This window comes from Moschus berezovskii, chromosome 15 (assembly GCF_049115385.1).
Source record: "Moschus berezovskii isolate FMDL1 chromosome 15, NW_MosBer_1.0, whole genome shotgun sequence".
In the NCBI taxonomy this organism is placed as follows: Eukaryota; Metazoa; Chordata; class Mammalia; order Artiodactyla; family Moschidae; genus Moschus; species Moschus berezovskii.
In genome coordinates this window covers 59216802-59240828 of record NC_142474.1, presented here as the reverse complement: position 1 = coordinate 59240828, position 24027 = coordinate 59216802, and the positions used below count along the sequence as shown (strand labels likewise).

Genomic DNA, 24027 nt, shown 5'->3' with positions numbered 1-24027 from the left:
ATTAAAAAAATAAATTAAAAAAAAAAAGACACATTAGGATCTGACCCTCACACAGTGCAGCTTGGGGGTACCTGGTTCAATATGAGAAATGTTCCAGTTCAGTAAAGGCCAGTTAATAACAAGGGGTTCTGATCTGTTTGAAAGATCCCAAAGTGTTAGTAAGCATGTTGATGGTAACCAAATGCAAATTGTTCCAGGGAAACATGCCACACACTTTTCCCCCCTTATTACTCAGCTTTGGGACACTAAATTAATAAATGCAATGGTTGTTAATCAGATGATAAGCTTTTACATTTTTGGTCTAGGTTGAATAAACTCAGTGGTACTAAACAGATTAGAGTTTTCAAGAGAAAAGGAAATAATATTCTTCCCAAGATGATGTTCTCGGATATCACTGTCAAAATGTTGTCTGACTGGAAAACATTTCAGGAATGATTACCTTTCTTGTGTGTTTAATGAATTTTTCTTTTTCAGTATTAACTCTCATAATTCCTTCTCGAAATCTTGTGAAGTAGATCAATTTCCTTTCTAATCTGAATAAACCTACAGTCCTCAAAAATGATATTGATGGTTACTAAAATTCAACATTTTCATAAAAATCTTTCAATCATACATACTTTCTGGCTAATTTTATATTTAAAATCAAATGTCTTTAGATTTTCCTAGGTCCTCTGATATAAATGTGGCATAGTGGGAAATTATATGTAGAACATTCATGTTGATAGTTCAAGAAACTGGACAGTTAGACTGAATTTTCAACCTATAACTTGGATACTGATTCTTCTGTAGAACAAAGCTAGAAAGAATTCCCTCTGCCTGCTGGCCCCTTGGGATAGCTGGGTGTGGTTTATTTTCTTCTCTGACTGGAACAAAGATATGCAGGAAAATCTTCTTTCTACAACTCAAATTCCTTGTTCTTACAAACAAGCTTAAGAAAAGAGAGAAAAAAAAGCCGCAGATCAAGCCTGGCTTAATCGTTTGCTTATATTGGTGCATATACTGGATTTTTTCCAGGTTAACAAAAATAAAGCCACAGGGAAGACGTATGCAGCCGTATATTTAAGCTACTGGCTCACACACAGTTTATTGGCTGCAAGTATATAAAAGATACGAAGGCGGAAGAAAAACAGTAAGCAGTTATGAGACATAACAAGTTTTCTTATTCTTTATTACTTTAAAGGAGGCTGGAACCCGATAACAATACACCACATACAGTTCAGAACAAAACAAAGGCTGCTTAGTTATTTATTTTGCATTTGCTCCTTTTAGGAAGTGAGGAAAAAACAGCTCTACTGGCACTCAAGTTTATTTTCAATATAAAATCCCCATAAATTAGAAAACCTCTCATAAAACAGTGGAAATGGAAAAAAATGTTATTCAGAAAAACTTTTAAGTATCCTAGTTTTCTGTAGCACACTGGGTTATGTGATCAGTCTCATAAGGCCACTTAAAAAAAATTATTCAGCCTCTGTATTCTTCTTTAGGATAATACATTATAGTGTCTGGCCCTCTGACGGAAATACAAGACCAATTTATACTTGCCCAGTTTCAAGCACTGAAAACACCTTCCCCTCCCCCTACAATTTTGCTATTTGCTCATGTCTCAAACGAACAAACGAGTGCTGCTGAGAGACCAGGGTCCTTGCTGCCATTGTGTTTTTTCTATTTAAAATTCAGAGTGTTAAACACAGTTGAGTACATCCAAGCATACATGACATACCGTTATCACATACCGGAAGCTCCAATCAAGAGCACAGGGCAAAGGCCCATTTCATAACATCATTAAGATGCACTGAACGCTGCTGTTCAGAGAGGCTTTGTCAAAGCAGATAATAATGGCCTGTCAGAAGTGTGCAAACAGAAATTTATATTAAATTGTCCTTTTCCTCCTTTATCAGTATGGAATCCAGTTGCATTTCTAGTATATGGGCTCAGAGCTTCACTGAAAAGGCTTCCAGGTTTTAAGATTGTGAAATATCACCAAAGTGAAGTACTGAAAAAAAAAAAAAAAACTGAAAAATATTTGAGTAAGTAGGTGCGGGTATAGTAATCAACCATAATGACTTTATCAAAACAAAAGAAGGAGTTTCTCAGGGGTGTGAAGGTAGACTGAACTCGTGAGTCACAAGGTGGAGTGTTTAATTTGGAACAAGTCAAATAAAAACATTGCTTTCTTTTCCTTAAAAACCTCTGGGACTCTTTATGTTATGTTATAATCTCAGAAAAGAAAGCTCGTTCATTAAAAAAAAATTTTTTTTCCATTTTAAGTCCTGCTGAGTGAAGATGCCTGGGAGATAAATTTTACATGCTGGCTTCCTGAGTGTAGTCGTAAGTAGGATGTTATCTGGAGACACGATGGTAAAATTTTACTTCTTTAGACTCGATATTTTTCTTTGCCATGTTCATTGATCACACATATGTGCTGAAACAATAAAGGATTTAAATGCATCAGCCTCTTAACAAAATAAGAAGTGCAGAAAATGGGATGCAGTAATATCATCTCCTACTTCGTTACTCTTCATTTAAATACATATGAATTGGGCTGGCCAAAAAGTTCCTTTGGTTTTTAAGTAAAAATCAAACATACAGTTTTTGTTTTTACCAAGAACTTTATAGAACAACATATTTGTTGTTTTGTTCCACTACTTTCTGCCATTTTTAGGCAACTTCATAACTCCATCTTCCCAAAACTTTTTATCTTTCTGAGCAACTGACTGTTGCAGGTGCCTTTTACAGCCTTCCAAGGAATTGTAATTTTTTTTTCCCATGAAGAGAATTTTGTGAAGACCAAAATAAATGGGCATCCAAAGATGCAATGTCTGGTGAATACAGTGGATGAATCAGAACTTCCCGGCTAAGCTGTAACAACTTTTGCCAGGTCATCAAAGAAACATGCGATCTTGCGTTGTACTGATGGAAGATTATGCATTTTCTGTTTGAGAGCTGCTTTCAGTTGGTCTAAGTGGGTGCAGGACTTGTTGGAATGAATCGTTCGGCTTTCCAGAAAAAGCTCATAATAGAGGATTCCCTGCCAATCCCACCATATACACAACATCACTTTCTTTGGATGAAGCTGGCATTTGGTGTGGTTGGTGATGATTCACTTTGGTTGCCCCAAAATCACTTCCATTCCACATTATTGTACAATATCCACTTTTCATCACCCATCACAATTTGTTTTAAAGACAACATTTTTTTATGTTTCAACAGAGAATCACATGTGGAAATATGGTCAAGAAGGTTTTTCGTTTTGCTAAAACTTATGTGGAACCCAAACACCAAAGTGATTAGCATAACCAAGCTGGTACAAATGGTTTTCAATGCTTGATTTGGATATTTTGAGTATGTTGGCTATCTCCCACATGGTATAACATCGATTATTCTCAATTATTGTCTTGATTTGATCGCTATCAACTTCAACTGGTCTACCCGACCATGGAGCATTGTCCAGCAAGAAATCTCTAGCACGGAACTTTGCAAACTGTGCTAGACACACTTCATCAGTCACAGCACCTTCTCCATACACTGCACAAGTCGTTTTTTGCATTTTGGTTGTGTCTTTACTTTTCTTCAAGTAATAAAACATAACATGTTGACAATGTTGCTTTTTTCTTTCATTTTCAATATTAAAACAGCTACACAAAAATTCAGCAATTTGGATTTTTTTAAAAAAGATGCACATTGATATGACAGCTGTCACAATACAATCTAACAAAATTGCTTTGAATGAAGTTAAAGATAACCAAGTGCTACTAGGACCATCTTATGGAAAAAGATGAACAAACTTTTTGGCCAACCCAATATGTATTTATTTATGTGTATGTATGATGCATACATATTACATATATGCACAAACACATGCACACATATATGAACACATGCAGATATCTGTAAAATCTAAAGAGACCCACTAAGACAAAAATTTCTTCACTGTTTGAATTTTGAGCTCTTTTCTGAATCTGGCTTTAATAAACTGTGGAAAATTCTGAAAGAGATGGGAATACCAGACCAACTGACCTGCCTCTTGAGAAACCTGTATGCAGGTCAGGAAGCAACAGTCAGAACTGTACATGGAACAACAGACTGGTTCCAAATAGGAAAAGGAGTACGTCAAGGCTGTATATTGTCACCTTGCTTATTTAACTTATATACAGAGTGCATCATGAGGAACGTTGGGCTGGAAGAAGCACAAGCTGGAATCAAGATTGCCGGGAGAAATATCAATAACCTCAGATATGCAGATGACACTACCCTTATGGCAGAAAGTGAAGAGGAACTCAAAAGCCTCTTGATGAAAGTGAAAGAGGAGAGTGAAAAAGTTGGCTTGAAGCTCAACATTCAGAAAACAAAGATCATGGCATCTGGTCCCATCACTTCATGGGAAATAGATGGAAAAACAGTGGAAACAGTGTCAGACTTTATTTTCTTGGGCTCCAAACTCACTGCGGATGCTGATTGCAGCCATGAAATTAAGAGACGCTTACTCCTTGGAAGGAAAGTTATGATCAACCTAGATAGTATATTAAAAAGCAGAGACATTACTTTGCCAACCAAGGTCCGTCTAGTCAAGGCTATGGTTTTTCCTGTGGTCATGTATGGATGTGAGAGTTGGACTGTGAAGAAAGCTGATCGCCGAAGAATCGATGCTTTTGAACTGTGGTGTTGGAGAAGACTCTTGAGAGTCCCTTGGACTGCAAGAAGATCCAACCAGTCCATTCTAAAGGAGATCAATCCTGGGTGTTCACTGGAAGGACTGATGCTAAAGCTGAAACTGCAATACTTTGGCCACCTCATGCGACGAGTTGACTCACTGGAAAAGACTCTGATGCTGGGAAAGGTTGGGGGCGGGAGGAGAAGGGGACGACAGGGAATGAGATGGCTGGATGGCATCACCGACTCTGTGTAAGTGAGTTTGAGTGAACTCCGGGAGCTGGTAATGGACAGGGAGGCCTGACGTGCTGTGATTCATGAGGTCGTGGAGAGTCGGACACGACTGAGCGACTGAACTGAACTGAACTGAACTGAACAACAAGATACATGCTTAGGGTTGTGGAATATAGGCAGTGGTGGAGATAGATGTATCCTACTGGTGAAACTACAGCTTCTACAGTGAATAGAGAAACAGTTGTAGTAAACACAAATACTGACTTTCCTTTGATCCTTTTTGGGGAGACAGAAATGTATCAGAAGTATTTTGATGGCAAGCAACAGAAATTGCGTTGGGTTAATGTAAGCAAAGTGGTGGGGGTGCGGGGGGCTATTACTGGTAGGAGACTGGGGTAGCTCGTAAAGGCAGAGGAAAAGCAGAGTAGTGCATCAGCTGGAAGCCAGAAACAGGCTCCAGAAACCAGCCCAGGCCTAAGCCCCTTGGTCTCTCCTTGGTCTCTGTGGCTCTTGGTTTAAGTTTCTAAATCCTAGGGGAGAGAGACGGACTGGTCCACTTTGGGTTAAATGTTTACCTCCAGATCATTCAGCAGTGGTCAGGATCACATACCTGAGGGTCCGTGTCTATAGACATTTCTCCCAAGGGGAAAGAGTTATGAGCTACAAGCCACTGTAATTGGAAACTTCTAGATCTCAAGCACTGATACTAACCAGTTTATTGAATATTGACTGTTAGTATGGTCGATGGAGACACAGTTGGTGACGATGGAGAAAACTCAGCAGCAAGCTGCCTTTCTGCTTATTTCCTTCGTGCAAAATAGAGACAGTCATAACTGCTTCCATCATCCTAATACCAACCTTGCTGGGCAGTGGTGGGAATTCACTGAGACTAAGAATGCCAAGTGCCCAGAACATTCCTGACACAGAAGATGCTCAATAAATAAATGGCAGTCATCATTATGGCTATTTTAAGAATCTGTTAAATTGGTATCACTGCAATGTTCTTGTGAAAACAGGGCTAGGGATTTGCATGCAAGACTTACATTTAGATCTCTGAAGTACTCATTGTAATCTAAGGCATAACCCACCACAAATAAGTTTGGAATCTCAAATCCAGCATCTGAACAGAGAAAGGGAGGGGAAAAAAGAACACAATTTAAAGAACATAAATATAAAGCCACCGTAAGTTGCTGTCGGCACTTAACATGTGAGGACCTTCCATTAGGCAGAAAAAAGTGAGAAAAGTGACAAACAATGCATAAGATAAACCCAATAGGACCTGGGCCAGAGTGACTACTCGGGGAGACAGGACAAACCAATAAACAGACAGTGAAAAATGACTGTAATCCTTGTAGACAAAGCTGAGAAAGGGCTCAGGGAGCCCCGTGGATAACAAGAAGTATGCCTGAGTCAGGCATATAGCGCTGCTTTTTCAGAGCAAGCAGTATCCAACGATGTCATGCCAAAGGAAACACTGCAAAAAAGCATGAAACACAGTTCAATCAGAAGGTATCCCAATGCTGTAACATGTGAATAGGGACACAGGCTGCTGCAACAGCAAGTCATCCTCCCACTGCACTCAGCGCCTTCGGCTGGATAAAGGGCCAAAGAGCAAAACCTGAGAGACAAGGTGAAAGGAGACGGGACCGTTCAGCTTGAGGAGGACATGCTGAGTTACTCTAATGCTAGTCTTTGAATCCACAATGCAGATGATACCAATTAAATGTCTCCATTGAGGTCAGGATGAGAGAGTGCATATGTGCTCAGTCGCTCAGTTGTGTCTGATTCTTTGGGACCCCGTGGACTATATCCTGCCAGCCTCCTCTGTCCATGGAATTTTCCAGGCAAGAATACCGGAGTGGGTTTGCCATTTCCTTCTCCAGGGGATCTTCCCAACCCAGGGATTGAACCCATGTCTCCTGCATTTGCAGGAAGATTCTTTTCCACTGAGCCACAGCCCATTAAGGTACTCAGGTTAAGTAGAAAAATGAATATATTGAATGATGATTTTTATTGAACAGGAATTTTTAAAAAGATTTTTTAATGTGGACCATTTTAAGAGTCTTTATTGAATTTGTTTCAGTATTGCTTCTGTTTTGTGTTCTGGTTTTTTGTCCGTGAGGCATGTGGGATCTCAGATTTCCAATCAGGGATCTAACCTGGCAAAGTCTTAATCACTAGACCACAAGGGAAGTCCCTGAAAAGGATTCTTAAGGAGCATGAAATAGCTCTTCTTTCTTAGGTTTTAAAACTGAATAAATGTGCCTATAGCCCAATCATTTTTCAAATTCTTTCCAGTGTTGGGGAATCTTCTGTTACTTTATTATAGTATTGCAAATGAGAGATACACTTGCTTACTTTTACAAAACAGTACTTTGGCATAGCCAGTGGACTTACAGCACAGAGAAAGTTACCTCTGTGGTTGACTACTCACCTCTCTGTTGGTCCTTCTGATCAAGGGTGCTTTCACATGGAGAAACCAACTGGTTCCTGCTCGCAGAAAGTGCTAGAAGGGAGGGACTTGTTTTTCTAAGGATTGCATTGTGTGTCACTGTTAGAAAGCCCGTTTGATCCCTTCAAACTGTAGGTTTCTTGAGAAAAATAATCAAAGAGGAGAAGCAGAGCAGAAGAAAAGGTGTCAGAAGATACAAGTGTCATTGAGCATAGAGGAAAAAGTCAACTATGAAAAAGGACCAAAAAGTACAAAGCCTCAGAAATCTGGGAAGAAAGACAAAAAACAAAGATTCTGAGCTAGCTAAAAGAATGTTAGCAAATCCCAGGAACCCCTGGTTGTAAAGATAATGATCACTTTACAGTGAGTAATGCAATCTCTACAATGGGCATGGGCAACTCAGACTGGGAAAAGTCGGTTCAAAAGGTCAAACCTTCAAAGCTGTCATGGAGTAAAAGAATCTTGGACCAGCAGGTCAGGAGAACAGCCAGGAAAGAGTTGATTGGTCTCTAGCCGGTCAGTGAGTGCAGTTCCTACCCTTATATTTGCAATAGAAGATGCTACTTACAGATGGAGTGCAAGAGTAAGAGCCATGATAGTAATCAGATTGCCTGGGCTCAACAGTGACTATACAATTACAGCTTTGTGACCCAGCAAGCTCTTTAACCTGGCTGTGTTCAGTTTCATCATCTGTAAAATGGGCACAGCAATAGCACCTACTTTAGAGAAAGCTGTGAGGATTAAACATGTTCATCTCTTTGTAGCTCTTAAAACGGAGTCAGACACACCAAAATCTCTGTGTCTATGAACCTCCTTCCATTTTGTAAATAAGTTCATCTGCAACTTATTTTTTAGATTCCATATATAAGGACCTACTGTATAGCACAGGGAGCTATACTCATTATTTTGTAATAACCTATAAGGGACAAGACTCTAAAACAGAATATATATGTATACAAATGGGCTTCCCAGGTAGCTCAGTGGTAGAATCCGCTTGTCAACACAGGAGAGGTGGGTTTGATCCCTGAGTCTGGAAGATTTCCTGAAGTAGGAGATGGCAACCCACTCCAGTATTCTTGCCTGGGAAATCCCATAGACAGAGGAGCTTCGTGGGCTACAGTCCATGGGGTGGCAGAGTTGGACATGACCAAGCATGCATGCATGTATCCAAATATATATGTATAACTGAAGCACTGTGCTGCACACCAGGAAATTAACATGACATTGCAAATCAATTACACTTCAAATTTTTAATTTAAAAAGATTTAAAAAATTAATCTCTTACTAGTGCTAGCTATTATTTTATTAATACTGTTGCTGTGACATAAGAAATTTGTAACTAGTTGGATGTTTGAAGTGCATGTCTTTCAACTTCAGTTGAAATTTTCTCTATATAGTATCTTAGATTATTTCCTTAGAAGATTTCTGTTTATTAACCTTGTCTGACCCTAACTATATTCAGATTATATTCCCCAAACCAATAACTAGACAGGAACATGTTATTGGGTCTATCTGGCTAGAGCTAACATTGTCTAGATTTAAGACATCCACCCAGGAATGCAACTTGTTTTCAGAATAAAGAATCACTGGTTCAATGTCACTGGCACATTACCCATCCATAGCATGCTTCTCGTGCTAATGTTTGTTCAGCTTGCTTATGAGAACTGTAGCCAAATTATCCCAGAGGTTTGAGTGCAAATGTAAGTTATAAAAATCCAGCCAAAGTCTGCCTATGCAAGTGAAAAAAAAATCGCCTCTAGTGTTAGAATAATAAATAATCAAGCAGCTTGTTTATCCTTTCTGGCATTACAACTATTCATATCCTGGGGAGGATGGAGGAAACTGCTTTAGATGAGAAAACTCCTTGAGAACACATGTCTGAACTGAAGTGTGAAGATGGTGTCTAGAGATATTTGCTCTAATTCTCTGTGTGGTTATACTTGTGTTTGGAGGTGGTGGGGCAGAGTCTCGGATTTCTCTTTGTGTGCTAAAATTCCGATTTGCTGAAGGTCAGCACTGTGCATTGTCTGCTCACAGTTCCTGAAGATGGTAGAACCCCTCAACCTTCCCAGTGCCTCTCTGCGTCCAACAGAGAGACAGAGAGGACAGACGGGCGGACAGAGGCCAAGGCAGGAATCCCGTGTATCCAGGTCAGTCCAGGGGTGTGGGGGTCACATCTCCCTCCAACCCCCAAACCCCATTTTAGCTGAGTTCTTAGGAATGAAGGTGCAAAGATTTTAGAAAAACCTAAAAATAGAAACATCCAATGTACACAACAGAATTCCTGGGAAAGGTGTAATTAGAAAATGAAAACCCTTGGTTGTAGAGGGTCCTGTTGCTGGAGACACAGAGCATTTATGGGACCATCAAATTTTTTATAGCTTCCGTTTCACATGGAATGCTGACAACTAGGAAATGAAAGAGTCTTAAACACAAAACACCACATTAGCCAATAAACAACCGACAACCACCCCGCCCCCCTCAAACACTTACAGTCAGGTCTAAAGCCATCACTTCTAGGTGTTCTCTTCACCAACAAACTACCATTAAAAGAAAAAAAAATGTTTTAGTGATCCAGATAAAATGTTTGTGAATTACAAATAGAATTGAACATCATTAAAACATATATTTGAAATGTGCTTTTTTTTTCCCTTCAAGCATGTGGGGCATCAGCACAGTCCTTGAGTTCCCTCCTATGGCTCCTTATCAGATTCTGGATAAAAGGGAGGGAGATGGGAGTGGGCACTGAGGCCCGGCCAGCTGCTCCTGGAAACAGCTAACAGAGGCATCAGAAAAAGGGGCTCAGAAAGACAGCAAAGAACGTCCTCTCCCCCTTCCTCTCTCTCTCAGGCTAGCTGTGTCAAATGGGCTGTTTGTTCAGTGTGGTCAAACCCTAATGACCCAGGGCAAAGGGTTAGTGGTTTGGAATGGACTGCATTCTTTGGAACCAGCGTCCTGTGTTAGCATCCCTCTTGGGCAGATTTGGAAAGACAGCAGCAGTGATGATGTGAACGTGGTACTCACCTGGCTACCTTGATCATGTTGGGCTTGTACTTCTCTATGCTACTGAGCAAGGCTTTCATGGTTCTCCCGGTTCCAACAACATCCTTAGAAAGGAGGACAGACAAATTCAACCATATGCCTTTGGGCTGCATTAAAAGGCTTTTCATGCAGACAGATGAGTCTAGTCCTTATTAATAATGCATCATAATTAGAATTGCCATCAAATTAGGAGTCCAAGTAGGAGGCAGAGCTGGTTATATTTTTTAGACAGGTGCATCTTTCTGGAAGCTGGGTTTGGGGGGAATATGTTGGTGACGGTTTCCACCTGGAATCCCTGAGCTGTGTCGAAAGGCTACATTTAGTGTTTGGAGAGCATGTGGGGCTCTTTATCGAGTGCATTTGGACTCGTGCATGCGCATTCAAGGACTAAATTTAGCCCTGAGGTAATGTAACACAACATGGGGCGCATGCATTTTCATGGACATGGGATGCACATCTGAATACGCTGAATGGACAGATGAGTGCTTCCCCTCTCCCCCTGCACATGCTCTCCCTACTCAGTAGGAGATTCAGTGCCTGGGAAGTGAGATGTATGTGGACAGCAGCTGGTGACAGCCTGTGAGCTCTGAGGGCACGAGGCGACCGTGAGCAGCGCTCACCCTGGCTGATGAGCTGCTGCACAATTAGAGCAGAATGGGCAGGCAAAATTGATTGTCCGTGGGACAGAAATCAGCTGTCGGGAGCTGATTATCAAAACAACAGGTCTGCATTTAGCCAGGGTCGGGCAGTGCCTTTCGCTGGAGGGTCTACTTCAAGGGTTATGTCTGAGCCAGAACAGCACATACATATGGCAAACCCAGGCGACTGTAACAAAAGTGCAACAAAAACAGCTCCCTTGAATTTTCGCCAGCTGATAAGACAGGCCTGCTGGGCTAAAGGACCCATGGTTTCTTTCTCTTTTCTTCTTTTTTAAAAAAAAAAAAAACAACAGAAAAACAAATTAAATTACAGCTTTCCCCTGGATAGCAAGTTTTTACACTGATTCTATTTATGATTTAGATGCGGAAGGGAGAATTGTTTCAAGTCATTAGAGGTCATTAGCAAGAACATGGAATTAAGGGTGAGGAGAGGCCAACCTTGGTTTCTCTATTAAAAAAATTTGGTTCTGTGGGCTAGTTTTCTCTTCTGTGAAAATGTCTGATTGACAAATAGATCTAAGAACCAATTTAGACATGGGTGGCATTAGATACAGAAGGATAAAATACCACACAACTATTATTGCAAAGCTTCCATTCTAAGTTATTTCAAGCCAAATTCTAGTTGACTCCTATTCTGTAAATTTGGAGAAGTCTGCACACAGTGGGAATTCAATAAATCCTTGGCCAATTTGATAACAAGGTCTATATTTTGAAACTCAACATTAGATTCTTTCAACTTCCAAGTATGGATAAAGAAAAGTCAGCTTACCTCAACAATGAGGACATTCTGAAATTAAAAAAAAAAAAAACTATTTAGAATATGATGCAAATCTGGCTCATAAGATAAACACATATTTTGCCTGGAGTTAGAATTTCACAGTTAGCTTAGCTGGTCCTCCACCATCCATCTAACCCAAATGCTTGGAGATAATCCAGGACTTCCAGATTTATTTTTCCAGTTTTGCTGGAATCACGGATGCTGCAATATTGGTGTCTATATTCAGGTTAGTATTGTGCTGTGCTTAGTCACTCAGTCATGTGTGACTCTTTGCGACCTCATGGACCGTAGCCCATCAGGCTTCTCTATTCATGGGGATTGTCCAGGCAAAAATACTGGAGTGGGTTGCCATGCCCTCCTCCAGGGGATCTTCCCAACCCAGGGATTGAATCCAGGTCTCCCGCATTGCAGGCAGATTCTTTACTATCTGAGCCATCAGGGAAGCCCAAGAATACTGGAGTGGGTAGCCTATCCCTTCTCCAGGGGATCTTCCTTAACCAGGAATCGAACCAGGATCTCCTGCATAGAAGGCAGATTCACCAGGGAATTCTGGTGAATTCCCAGATTCACAAGGGAAGCAGGCTGATTTTAGATCCTTTACTTGTCTGAAGAACTATCCATGATGTCATCCCACCGTCATCATTCTGGCAAGTGACCCCCCTGAGTCCTTTGGGATACAAAGCTCACCAAATTTCCCAGATAAACAGCACTGGGCAGAAGGATACTATATTCAGCGGGGACACCCCTATATTCAGCGGGGACACCCCTATACCAGTGTAGCCACCACAATCACCAGGGATCTGGTATTTACTCTTGGATTTTCAACCCCAGGGAAGGGGAGGTGCTTGGTTTATATTTTCAGTGATGCGGTTACACTCCTTGCTCTGTGCTTTCAAGGCATCCCTCTGCTTCTCCCCTAGGAACACAGATTATGTTTCATTTTAAGTTCTTGAATGATAACTATTCTCCCCACTAGACTACAAACTCTGCAAGGGATGGAGGGAATCACATTTTTCTTGCTTACTTTCATAGTCTCAGCCACTAGCACAAATACTGCAAACAGATGCTCAGTAATTATTTGTCAATGAAGGAACAATACCTAATTATACTTATTAATGACAAAATTAAAGAATAAGTGAAAACTCCTAGAGGAGAACATAGGCAAAACACTCTCCGACATAAATCACAGCAGGATCTTCCAAGACCCACCTCCCAGAATATTGGAAATAAAAGAAAAAATAAACAAATGGGACCTAATTAAAATCAAAAGCTTCTGCACAGCAAAGGAAACTATAAGCAAGGTGAAAAGATAGCCTTCAGAATGGGAGAAAATAATAGCAAATGAAGCAACTGACAAAGAATTAATCTCCAAAATATAAAAGCAGCTCCTGAAGCTCAATTCCAGAAAAATAAACGACCCAATCAAAAAATGGGCCAAAGAACTAAACAGACATTTCTCCAAAGAAGACATAAAGATGGCTAACAAACACATGAAAAAATGCTCAACATCCCTCAAAATCAGAGAAATGCAAATCAAAACCACAATGAGATACCATTTCACACCAGTCAGAATGGCTGCTATCCAAAAGTCTACATGCAATAAATGCTGGAGAGGGTGTGGAGAGAAGGGAACCCTCTTACACTGTTGGTGGAATGCAAACTAGTACAGCCACTATGGAGAACAGTGTGGAGATTCCTCAAAAAACTGGAAATAGAACTGCCATATGATCCAGCAATCGCACTTCTAGGCATACACACCGAGGAAACCAGAATTGAAAGAGACACATGTACTCCAATGTTCATTGCAGCACTGTTTATAATAGCCAGGACATGGAAGCAACCTAGATGTCCATCTGCAGATGAACGGATAAGAAAGCTTTGGTACATATACACAATGGAGTATTTTTCAGCCATCAAAAAGAATGCATTTGAATCAGTTCTAATGAGGTGGATGAAATTGGAGCCTATTATACAGAGTGAAGTAAGCCAGAAAGAAAAACATCAATACAGTATACTAACGCATATATATGGAATTTAGAAAGATGGTAACCTTAACCTTGTATACGAGACTGCAAAAGAGACATAGATATATAGAACAGTCTTTGGGACTCTGTGGGAGAGGGTGAAGGTGGGATGATTTGGGAGAATGGCACTGAAGCATGTATATTATCATATGTGAAACGAATCACCAGTCCAGGTTCGACTCATGATACAGGATGCTTGGGGCTGGTGCACGGGGATGACCTGGAGGGAGGATATGGGGAAGAGGGAGGTGGGAGGGGGGTTCAAGAAAGGGAACACATGTACACCCGGGGCAGATTCATGTCAATGTATGGCAAAACCAACCAATATATTATTGTAAAGTAATTAGCCTCCAATTAAAAATAAATAAATACCAAAAAATAAAAAAAATAAAAAGTGTGGAATTTTTTTAAAAAAAAAGAATAAGTGGATTTGTAGTCACATGTCAATATTGCCCCATCAAATTAAAATACCACTGTGTTAACATGCTATTCCCATTTAAAAAAAAGGTTTGGATATTCTCCTCAATGTAATGATGTCTTTCTTTAGATAACTTTTCATTTATCCCTATGATTCATACAATACTTTAAAAATTCTATCAAACCATACACTTTGGTTATCTTACTTATCTCTCATGCAAAAGAGATCTAAATAATGAAAATGTGAACCAACCAACCACTCTGTTAAATCTGTACTATACTACCTTATGTGCCAACTACATTCTTAGGTGGAATATCTTTCTGGAAGTGTTTTTCTCTCAGGTATAGTATTTTTATTCATTGAATTCATGAAAGAATCGTAATTTTATCATTAAAATATAAGATTATTTTGTCTGTTTTAAAAATAGGTCATGCCACATGGATCACACTGATGGAGAAGTCCCCTTGGTATCCTCAATGCGTTTGCCATATTATAAACCATCAATCCATCACAACTAGTTAGGATGTGCATTTTTAATTTGATTGAGGCCTATTAGCCAACCAGAACACTGGAAGAATACTTGGTTAATTTAACGTCCTAGTTCACAATCTCTTTTTGTTTCAATCTTACAATGAAAAACCTTTTAAAACTGTTAGTCTGCATTCTTGCCTAATTAAATGAAGTGCACTGAACATAATTAAATCTGTTTTTTGAAAGTTCAGGGCCTTGCAAAACAAGAGTCATTCTTGAGGAGATTAGCTTCAACTACAAGATACAGTGATAGCTGGGAATTAGAATTCGGAGAGACATAAATCCAGAGATATAGTGTCAAAATTAATTAAACACATTTTAAAATCAAGGTAATGTATACATGTTTAAAATAAAATAGAAAAGTAGAAAACTTTTCCAGATATTGATGTGTTTCTAACTGGTAAAAGTATTTCAAAACACTTATATGTTTATATTAAAGTTATGGCATTTTATACTATGCATATCCAAAATATTAGTTCATTTAACAAAAACTATTAGTGCATCTAACAAAAACAGTGGTTTTTCCAGCAGTCATGTATGGATATGAGAGCGGGACCATAAAGAAGGCTGAGTGCCAAAGAACTGATGCCTTTGAAATGTGGTACTGGTGAAGACTCTTGAAAGTACCTTGGACAGCATGGAGATCAAACCAGTCAATCCTAAAGGAAATCAACTCTGTATATTCATTAGAAGGATTGATGCTGAAGTTGAAGCTCCAATACTTTGGCTACCTGATGCGAAGAGCCAATTCATTGGAAAAGACCCTAATGCTGGGAAAGACTGAAGGCAGGAGGAGAAGGGGGCGAAAGAGGATGAAATGGTTAGATGGTATCATCAACTCAATGGGCATGAGTTTGAGCAAACTCTGGGAGATAAAGAAGGAAAGGGAAGCCTGGCGAGCTGCTGTTCATGGCGTCACAAAGAGTTAGCAACAACAACACACAAAAATGACAACAATCCATTTCACTTTTTCTTTTTCTCCTAGTCTTATCGAGATATGACTGACATACTTCACTATGTTAGTTTAAGGGGTACAGCATGATGCTCTAACTTAGATATACTGGGAAACGATAAATGCAATGTTTAGTCAGCATCTATCCTCTCATGTAGATACAATACAAAGAAAAAGCAAAAGGGGCAAAAACTTTTTTTTCTTTGTGATAAGAACTCTTAGGGTTTACTCTTTTTTAAAATTTATCAATCTATTTTTAATTGGAGGATAATTGGAGGATAACTGCTTTATAATATTGTGTTGGTTTCTGCCATATCTTAGGGTTTACTCTTTTAATAACTTTTACCTATATTACTCAATAGTGTTAACTAGTTATCATGTTATACATTACATCTGTAGTATTTATTTTTATTATAGCTGAAAATTTGTACCTATGGCCAGCTCCCATTTGGTAACCACAAATCTCATCTTTTTTCCTGTGAGTTTGGTTTTTGTTTGGTTTTACTATGTTTTAGAGTCCACATATGCGTAAGATAACACAGAATTTTTTTTTCTCTGTCTGACTTATTTCACTTAGCATAATGCCTTCAAGGTCCATTCATGTTGTTGAAAATGGCAGGATTTCCTTGGATTTTTTTTTAATGGCTTAATAAAATTCCATTGTGTATGTATACCACATTTCTGTATTTGACAATAATTTCTTTTCTTTTTTCTTTTACTTTTTTGCTGCACCAGGTAGCATGCAGGAACTTAGCTCCCCGACCAGGGATCCAACCCATGCCCCGTATAATGGAAGTTGGGGTCTTAATCACTGACTGTGAGGGAAGTTCCCAAAATTTCTTAATATCACATAAACTTAGTACACGCTCAGTAGGTTTCCCAGGACAGTTTCCCCAGTTGTTGTTCAAATGGCTTTTCTTTTTTAATTGGAGAATAACTGCTTAACCGTATTGTGTTGGTTTCTGCTGTATAACAACATGAATCAGCTGTTAAGTATATATATATTTCAAATGGCTTTTGTTGTAGCTGGCTTGTCTAATCTAAGACCATGCAATGATCTTTAGTGTCCTTTAATTTAGAACAGTCTCTTTTTCTGTACTTCTGTTTCTCACAACTTTATACGTCATCTATTTTACTATATTCTTTCACACTATCTCACTTCCTTTCCCCATGCTCCAATGTTACTTTGTTATGACTGTATCTTCTCATACAGGTTATATTTTTTCCCACTAAAAAGTCAAGTAGTATCTCTTTTTAGAACTTGTTTACTTTTCTTGAAGTTCTTAATTGTTTTTCCTATCATAGTCCATTGTCTTATAATACTGTAATAACCCTTACCAGTTGACTCACTGGAAAAGACTCTGATGCTGGGAAAGGTTGGGGGCGGGAGGAGAAGGGGACGACAAAGAATGAGATGGCTGGATGGCATCACCAACTCTGTGGACATGAGTTTGAGTGAGCTCCGGGAGATGGTGATGGACAGGGAGGCCTGGCGTGCTGTGATTCATGGGGTCGTGGAGAGTCGGACACGACTGAGCGACTGAACTGAACTGAACTGAACCCTTACTTTGTCCTGCCTTTTTTTTTCAGGAAGCTCATCTTTTTTAAAACATTTATTTGGCTGCACTGGTTCTCAGTTGTGGTATACAGGATCTTCAATTTTCAGTGTGGTATCTTTTTTTTTCTTTTTAGTTAAGGCATGCAGACTCTTAGTTGGGGCATGTGGGATCTAGTTCCCTGACCAGGGATTGAACTTCGGCCCCCTGCATTGAAAAGATGGAGTCTTAGCCACTGGATCACCAGAGAAGTCCCATTCTAAGCTCTTCTTTCTTAGAAGGATTATAATGAGGAAAACATTGACTAGTTATGGTTTAATTGTCTTTCTCAAAGGATTTTTGGAGGATCAAGAAAGCAAACAGGTTGATAAAATCTAACAACAGAAAGAATTTCCTGTGTTATGAACAGTGCTAAAAAAGTAAAATTATTTAGTAGGATCAAAAATGATGGGCAAGGGAATACTAGTATAGAAAAACCAACTGCTATAAAGGGAATTAAGCAGAAAATTAGAGTTTTTTATTGGCTCTACAGAGCAACCATCAGATATATATTTATTTTCCTTTATAGAATATCAGCTATGTTTTCAAATTCTTTCATTAGTGGTACATGAGTTGACTCCTGGATCTTTAGTGGCCTGCCTATTGTGTGAAAAGCTTACCCTGAACAACAGCAATGACTTTAATACCTTTAGGAGACTGCCTCTGCCTTGCAAAACAAGAAGTAGCCCAAGAGTAAAGAGAAAGTGACTACCCCAACTATGGAAGCATTTTTCAATACTATCTAAGAAAACTCACCTCTTTACACTTTAGTGGACCAAGATTAGTGACACAAGCTAAGAGAGGAAGACTAACCCATCTTTATATTATCAGTATATAACATGGAAACTGTTATGTAGTAGGTGCTTAGGAAATGCCTGTGAAACAACTCAACAATTCTGACCTCCTTTCTTTCTCTAGCTCATCATATACCCCCCCTATCTTTCTCCTTAATGATGTACAGTTCCTCCTTAACTGAGCTATCATTAAATGTCTTTTGCTTTTAATTTTGCATTAAGAAATCTTCTAAAATTCCTATTTTCTTGAGTGGGCTGCCTTGGGAATTTTTTTTTCCAGAACACACTGTGCCTCTTTAAACACTTCCAATCTGCTGACTCCCATCACTGAATCTGAGATGCTCGCCAGTTACTGTCGTAGTCATCTCATCACACCTAGCTCATTTCCTCCCAGAAAGCCAATGAAATCTGCAGCCTGGGAGCCGCAGGCAAGAATCCTATGGGAAACCTCCACGGCGTGTCCTATCTCCACTATTTCATGATCCTGATGGAAGCTCATCCCATTGGGTTTCCTAAAGAAAAAGCAAGGAAGGAAGAAAGAGAAAAAGAAAAGAAAGGACAGATTGATGACAATCAGATGGTTTTCTTAAATAGGTTATTCCTTTTAGTCTTTGAAAATACAAAGCAACCAGTTCAGCACAGTCTAATCTGCAGCAATGTATTTTGGTGGCTGTGGCTGCGCCCTGCTGAGGGACGAGGGCAGGAGTGATGGTGAGCTGAGCATGGATCCTGAGCCTGCGTGGGAGTGTGACTATAAACCCCATGGAGAACGGCATGCAGTCCAGCATTTCATTTTATGTGATAATTCACAAAACTGCCAGAATCATCAGTCGCTGAGCATTTCCACGACTGTTCTCAGCCTAGTCAGATGCAATAGAAAGGAATGATTTAAATAGCTCAGGCAGGCAAGGAGGAAATTTTGGCAGGTTCTGATGCTTCATTTCTGGCATTTGATTAGAAGCTTATTTGAGGTGGGGGGGTGCGGTGGTAGGTCTCCTGAAATCTCACACTTAACCTGCATGTCTATGTTTGCCCGTTGCCGGATTTGGGCCTGTTTCTGTGCATTTGGGTTTTATTCTGCCCTTTCAGAGATTTCTCTTGAACATGAATAAAACTGCCTTGCTTTAATGGATACACACATTTTATGAAGTGCTAGGATTAAATCAACTTTGAAAAAAAAATCAGCCAGAGAGGGTGTTGTGCAGGCAGTTTAAACACCCCGAACGAAACGCTTTTAATGCTGTGAGCTGAAGGAGCCATTGAAATGAATCATTGCGGGCTCTCTTTATTCAGCAGCCATGACCTACTTAGAACCATGATCCAGCCAGCCTTTCTGGGGAGTTTTCTTCCTTTTGCTTTTAAGAAAGAAAGAGACAAGTAAGGAAGGAGGGAAAGAAGGAAGTATGGAAAGAAAAAGAGAGAGAGGAAGGAAGGAAGGAAGTGACAAAGGAAGGAAGAAGAGGTAATAAGCCCAGAAACAGAAAGGAGAATGTGGGCTGTCTAGAGTCTCCGTTTCCTAAATATTTTAACTGGAGCATCTACAGAGGACTCAAGTGACACAGTAAATCTATGGGGTTTCTAACGCATGGGAAATTACACAGGTGATTTTCTAACCTTCCCTCCTTCAGGAATCACTGACTTCATCCTGCTCCTTCAGAGAGGGCTATTCCTTCTGTTTCACTCCACTTCACTCCTGAAGTTCAAGTGCTCAAACCACACCATCTCCTCACTGGTTTCTCTACCTGGAGTCTTGCTCTTCTTTCAGTTAACTCTGCCCTCCTGTCAGAAGCATTTCCCTAAAACAGCTTCTTGATCTCACCTCAGCTCAAAAACTTTTGCGGCTACTCTTCGCTTTTCTGAGCAAGCTACACTCGTTATTCAACATATTCTTTTTTTTTTTGGCTTTTTGCTTTTTTAGCTACATCGTGTGGCATGTGGGATCTTAGTTCCCTGACTAGGCATCAAACCCGCATCCCTTGCAGTGAAAGTGAGGTGTCTTAACCGCTGGACTGCCAAGGAAGTCCCTGATATATTCTATAAACCAAATCCAATTTCAGTTTTTTAAATTATTATTTTTGCTGGTTTTTGCTGAATTTCCTTCAGTCACACGGGGCCACTCCTGTTCTCTGGCTCTGCTGTTTTCTCCTCTTCTTCCCCAATTCCACATGCTATTCTCTCTCCCTCTTCTGCACTATTCCCTGAACTTCTGGTCCCAAATAAAGCCTCACCTTCTTCTAAGACAATTACAGTCCTAAGAAATCTTTCCTTCTTTGGATTTCTTTAAGCTCAAGGAAAAGTCTCATGTGGAAAGGCCCCCTACCCACTAAATGTTCTTCCCTGGATGCCAAGCATTAAAAAAGAGAACGCAAGAACAAGTTCATGGCAGAGTAGTAATATAATGATAAATGTAACTTCAGTGTGAATTTTTTAATTGAGAAATCGTGTGATTATGAAAAGGGAGAAGTTAGATGATGACCTGTACCAACCCTTCCAAGGCAGATATTCATCCAACACATCTTCCATCCCAGGCAGATATTTATTGCAGTTTCAGACTTTCTTCTACCACCATTTAAAAAAGGACCTGCCCATTGTTATGTGCCTTTCAAGTTTTTTCCCAGCTGGTATAAATTCTACATAATGGGAAGATGCTAGAGGGCCTCTGAAGTTTTTTTTCTGGCAGCACTGCACAGCATGGGGGATCCTAATTTTCCCCAACCAATGATCGAACCCACACCCCCTGCAGCAGAAGCGCAAAGTCTTAACCACTGGGCTGCCAGGGAAATCCCTGAAATTTGTTTTTATAGTTCTCTCAAACTCCTAATGGATAGCCTATTTCTGAAAAGCTAAAGAAGGGGTAGGGAGGGCAAGCCATGTGAAAGCCTTTATTCTTTTAAAGACAAGGAAAGTTAAGTGAATTTTTTTTCTTTCACTCCTCCACTCCTTCCACATCCTCCTGGTGGGGAAATAGGCAAATGAAAAATAAGCCCCAAATAAACACCAGAAATTATGGAAAGGGCTTCAGTGGAAAGAGGGTGCTGATATAGAGGCTAATGGAGAATAGGGGAAAGGGATTTGGAGGGGAGGAGTTAAGTCTTTAGGCTGAAATCTGAAAGATGGGAGGAAAGTGAATTCCAGGCAGAGGTCACAGCTTGTCCAGGGTCTCGGCAGGAAGGCGCTTAGCCAGTGTGGTGATGGTCTGAGAGGAGGTGGTGAACGGTGTGCCATGACGCTGGAAAGGAGACAGGGCCAGATCATCGGGGTCTTCTAGGCTGCGATAAGGACTTTGGATTATAATCTCAGAGCACTGGGTTGCCAGGCACAATATAGAACATCCAGATACATTTGAATTTCAGATAAAGAACAACATTTTAGTTCAAGTGTGTTCCAAATACTGCATGGGACATACTTATACTGAAAATTTATTCATTGTTTATTTGAAATTCAAATTTAACTTGGCATCTTGCTTTTTTTTTTTTTTTAAACTAAGTCTGACAACTGTAATTGACAGGCTGCTGAAAGGTTTTCAGTAGGCGAGTGATAGGATCCAATTTGTATTTTAAGAAAATCCCTTTGCTTTTTGGAGACTGGTTTGAGGGGTGGCAACAGTTAAGTTGATGCTTTTGAACTGTGGTGTTGGAAAAGACTCTTGAGAGTACCATGGACTGCAAGGAAACCAAACCAGTCAATCCTAAAGGAAATCAATCCTGAATATTCATTGGAAGGACTGATGCTGAAGCTGAAGCTCTAATATTTTGGCCACCTGATGCAAAGAGCGAACTCATTTGAAAAGACCCTGATGCTGGGAAAGACTGAAGGCAGAAGAGGATGACAGAGGATGAGATGGTTGGATGGCATCACTGACTCAATGGACATGAGTTTGAGCAAGCTCTGGGAGATGGTGAAGGACAAGAAAGCCTGGTGTGCTGCAGTCCATGGGGTCGCAGAGAGTCGGACACAACTGAGTGTCTTAACCACAGTTTTAAGTGAAGGCAGAAGTTCAAGGAGACTAGTTAGGCATGGCTCACAGCTGCCCAGAAAAGGGATAGAGGTTGTCTTGCCTTAGAGACCAGTCTTCTCAAACTTTAATGTGCATAGAATCATCAGGGCACTTTGTTAACATGAAGACTTAATTCAGCAGATCTGGGGTGGGATCTGAGGTACTGCATTTTCAATAAATCTCCAGGAGTTGCTGACATTGCTGGTTCCTAGACCAAAGGTCAGCAAACTATGGCTGATTGGCCAAATCTGGCCTGCTGCTTGTTTTTTGTAAATAAAATTTTATTGAAACACAGCCGTGTCCATGTGTTTGCACTTCATCTACTGCAAATAGCCGCTTTTGTGCTATGACGGCAATGTAAAATAGCCGCAACAGAAGACTGTATGGGCCACAAAACTGAAAAAATATTTACTCCCTGCCCCGACCCAAAAGTTTATCTGACACCTGCCCTAGAACACACTGTGAGTAGCAAGGTCCACACTTGGAATGTTACCACGGAGATGGAGAGACATGGACAGATTCAAGATGTATTTGAGAGAACAGAGTGTGGTCTACACTGGTTCATTAAACACTGACTTCTGATGTGAGCCCAGGAACCCTGAACTGCAGAATCTTAAGTTGTCATGACAGTTGAGAACCTGGCTAATCGATGTTGATACATCTTAGAAATATTTACCCAAGAAGCCCAGGGGGTTCTACTTGACATGAATTTGAAAACATATATCTCTGCACACACAGTGACTAGAAAGATATCACATAACAGCACCTGGTAACCTGGACGAATCACTCGTCGTGCTAGCCAAAAACTGAAGCCAACCTCTGCTCAGACTTACTGTTTGGCTGGTTTGCCGCTTCTCCTACCTAAACTTCCACGATGTCTATTTTCTCATGAGGGGGATGGTCTTTGCAGTAATTGTAGAAGGGCAAACTGAGGCGCAGCCTTATCACCCCTTTGGCTCATTCCACCCCCAGGAAGACACTCCCCTTTCTTCAATCTCTTCTCAGTCTCTCTTTTTGGAAAAAATTATAACCATTATCCTCTCTCTACCTCCTAAAGGAAGGGACTATCCAGTGCTCACATAAGAGGAAAAATGACTTTAAAACAAAATACAAGATGATTTTAGAAGGCAGGAGAGAAACACTGCACTTTTTCTGTGCAATTTTTTTTGGCATTCCTTTGGGATTCTTAGAGTTGCCACTTTGACAGATTCCATGGTAAATGCACAAGGTACACTATTTCTCCTATGTGATAAACTTACAAAGCAATGTCATACAACAAAGTACTACAATGACATCATTTAAAGACAACCCCAGGGTTGTTAAAAGTTATGAATTTCTGGAAATAGCTTTGATTTTTTTTTTAATCTTTCCAGGATGTTGTATTATACAGTGATGTAGTAACATCAAATGGCGGCTTTGTGATACATACATTAACACCAACAAGTGAATTCCAGTTTCTGTAGGACGCAGTTTACTAGGTAGCAATTTAACACTCAGATGCTAAGCTGAGGAGAGGAAGGAAGCTGTTCTGCAGTTAGCCCTTGCGGCCCTTTAATGTTCCTAGTGTTACCATACACATTTTTATTAAATACGGCTGCTATCCCTTCCCCAGGTAAGCAATGCAAACCAGTAACAACTGCAGATACGAGATTAAGCTTGTGTAACAGACTGCTTCATTTCACTTAGAAAGCTTAACTTGCTCAGGGATAATGAATACAAGATAATGTCAGCAGAGCTGAACAAAAACAAATTCTGTGTTGCTTTCATTCACTGCAAAACTTGCGTTTCAGGTCACACTTGCACAGAGACCATCTGTTTGATGAAACACTCTTCCTTCCCAATGCATGGATTTATGTCAGAATCCAGAGTTTTTCACGTAATTATTAACTTTGGCAGATTTG

The 24027-nt window shown here is 40.0% G+C and overlaps 1 protein-coding gene across 11 annotated transcripts in view; it reads right to left on the bottom strand.

Annotated features, from left to right (window-relative positions):
• The window catches only part of PRTFDC1 (phosphoribosyl transferase domain containing 1), a 104959-nt gene that overhangs the window by 5793 nt on the left and 75139 nt on the right, over positions 1-24027 (bottom strand). For 2 of the 11 annotated variants that reach the window (XM_055428494.2, XM_055428501.2), the window contains exons 6-10: positions 11807-11824; positions 10361-10443; positions 9830-9876; positions 5928-6004; positions 897-1993 (exon numbers count right to left, since the gene is read on the bottom strand). In XM_055428494.2, coding sequence (XP_055284469.1) covers positions 1940-1993; positions 5928-6004; positions 9830-9876; positions 10361-10443; positions 11807-11824 — 279 coding nt within the window. In that variant the 3' untranslated portion in view covers positions 897-1939. Of the gene's footprint in view, positions 1-652; positions 2423-5927; positions 6005-6035; positions 6359-9829; positions 9877-10360; positions 10444-11806; positions 11825-24027 lie in introns of those variants that run through there. The other 9 variants (XM_055428542.2, XM_055428511.2, XM_088844127.1 and 6 more) reach the window with 8 other exon arrangements.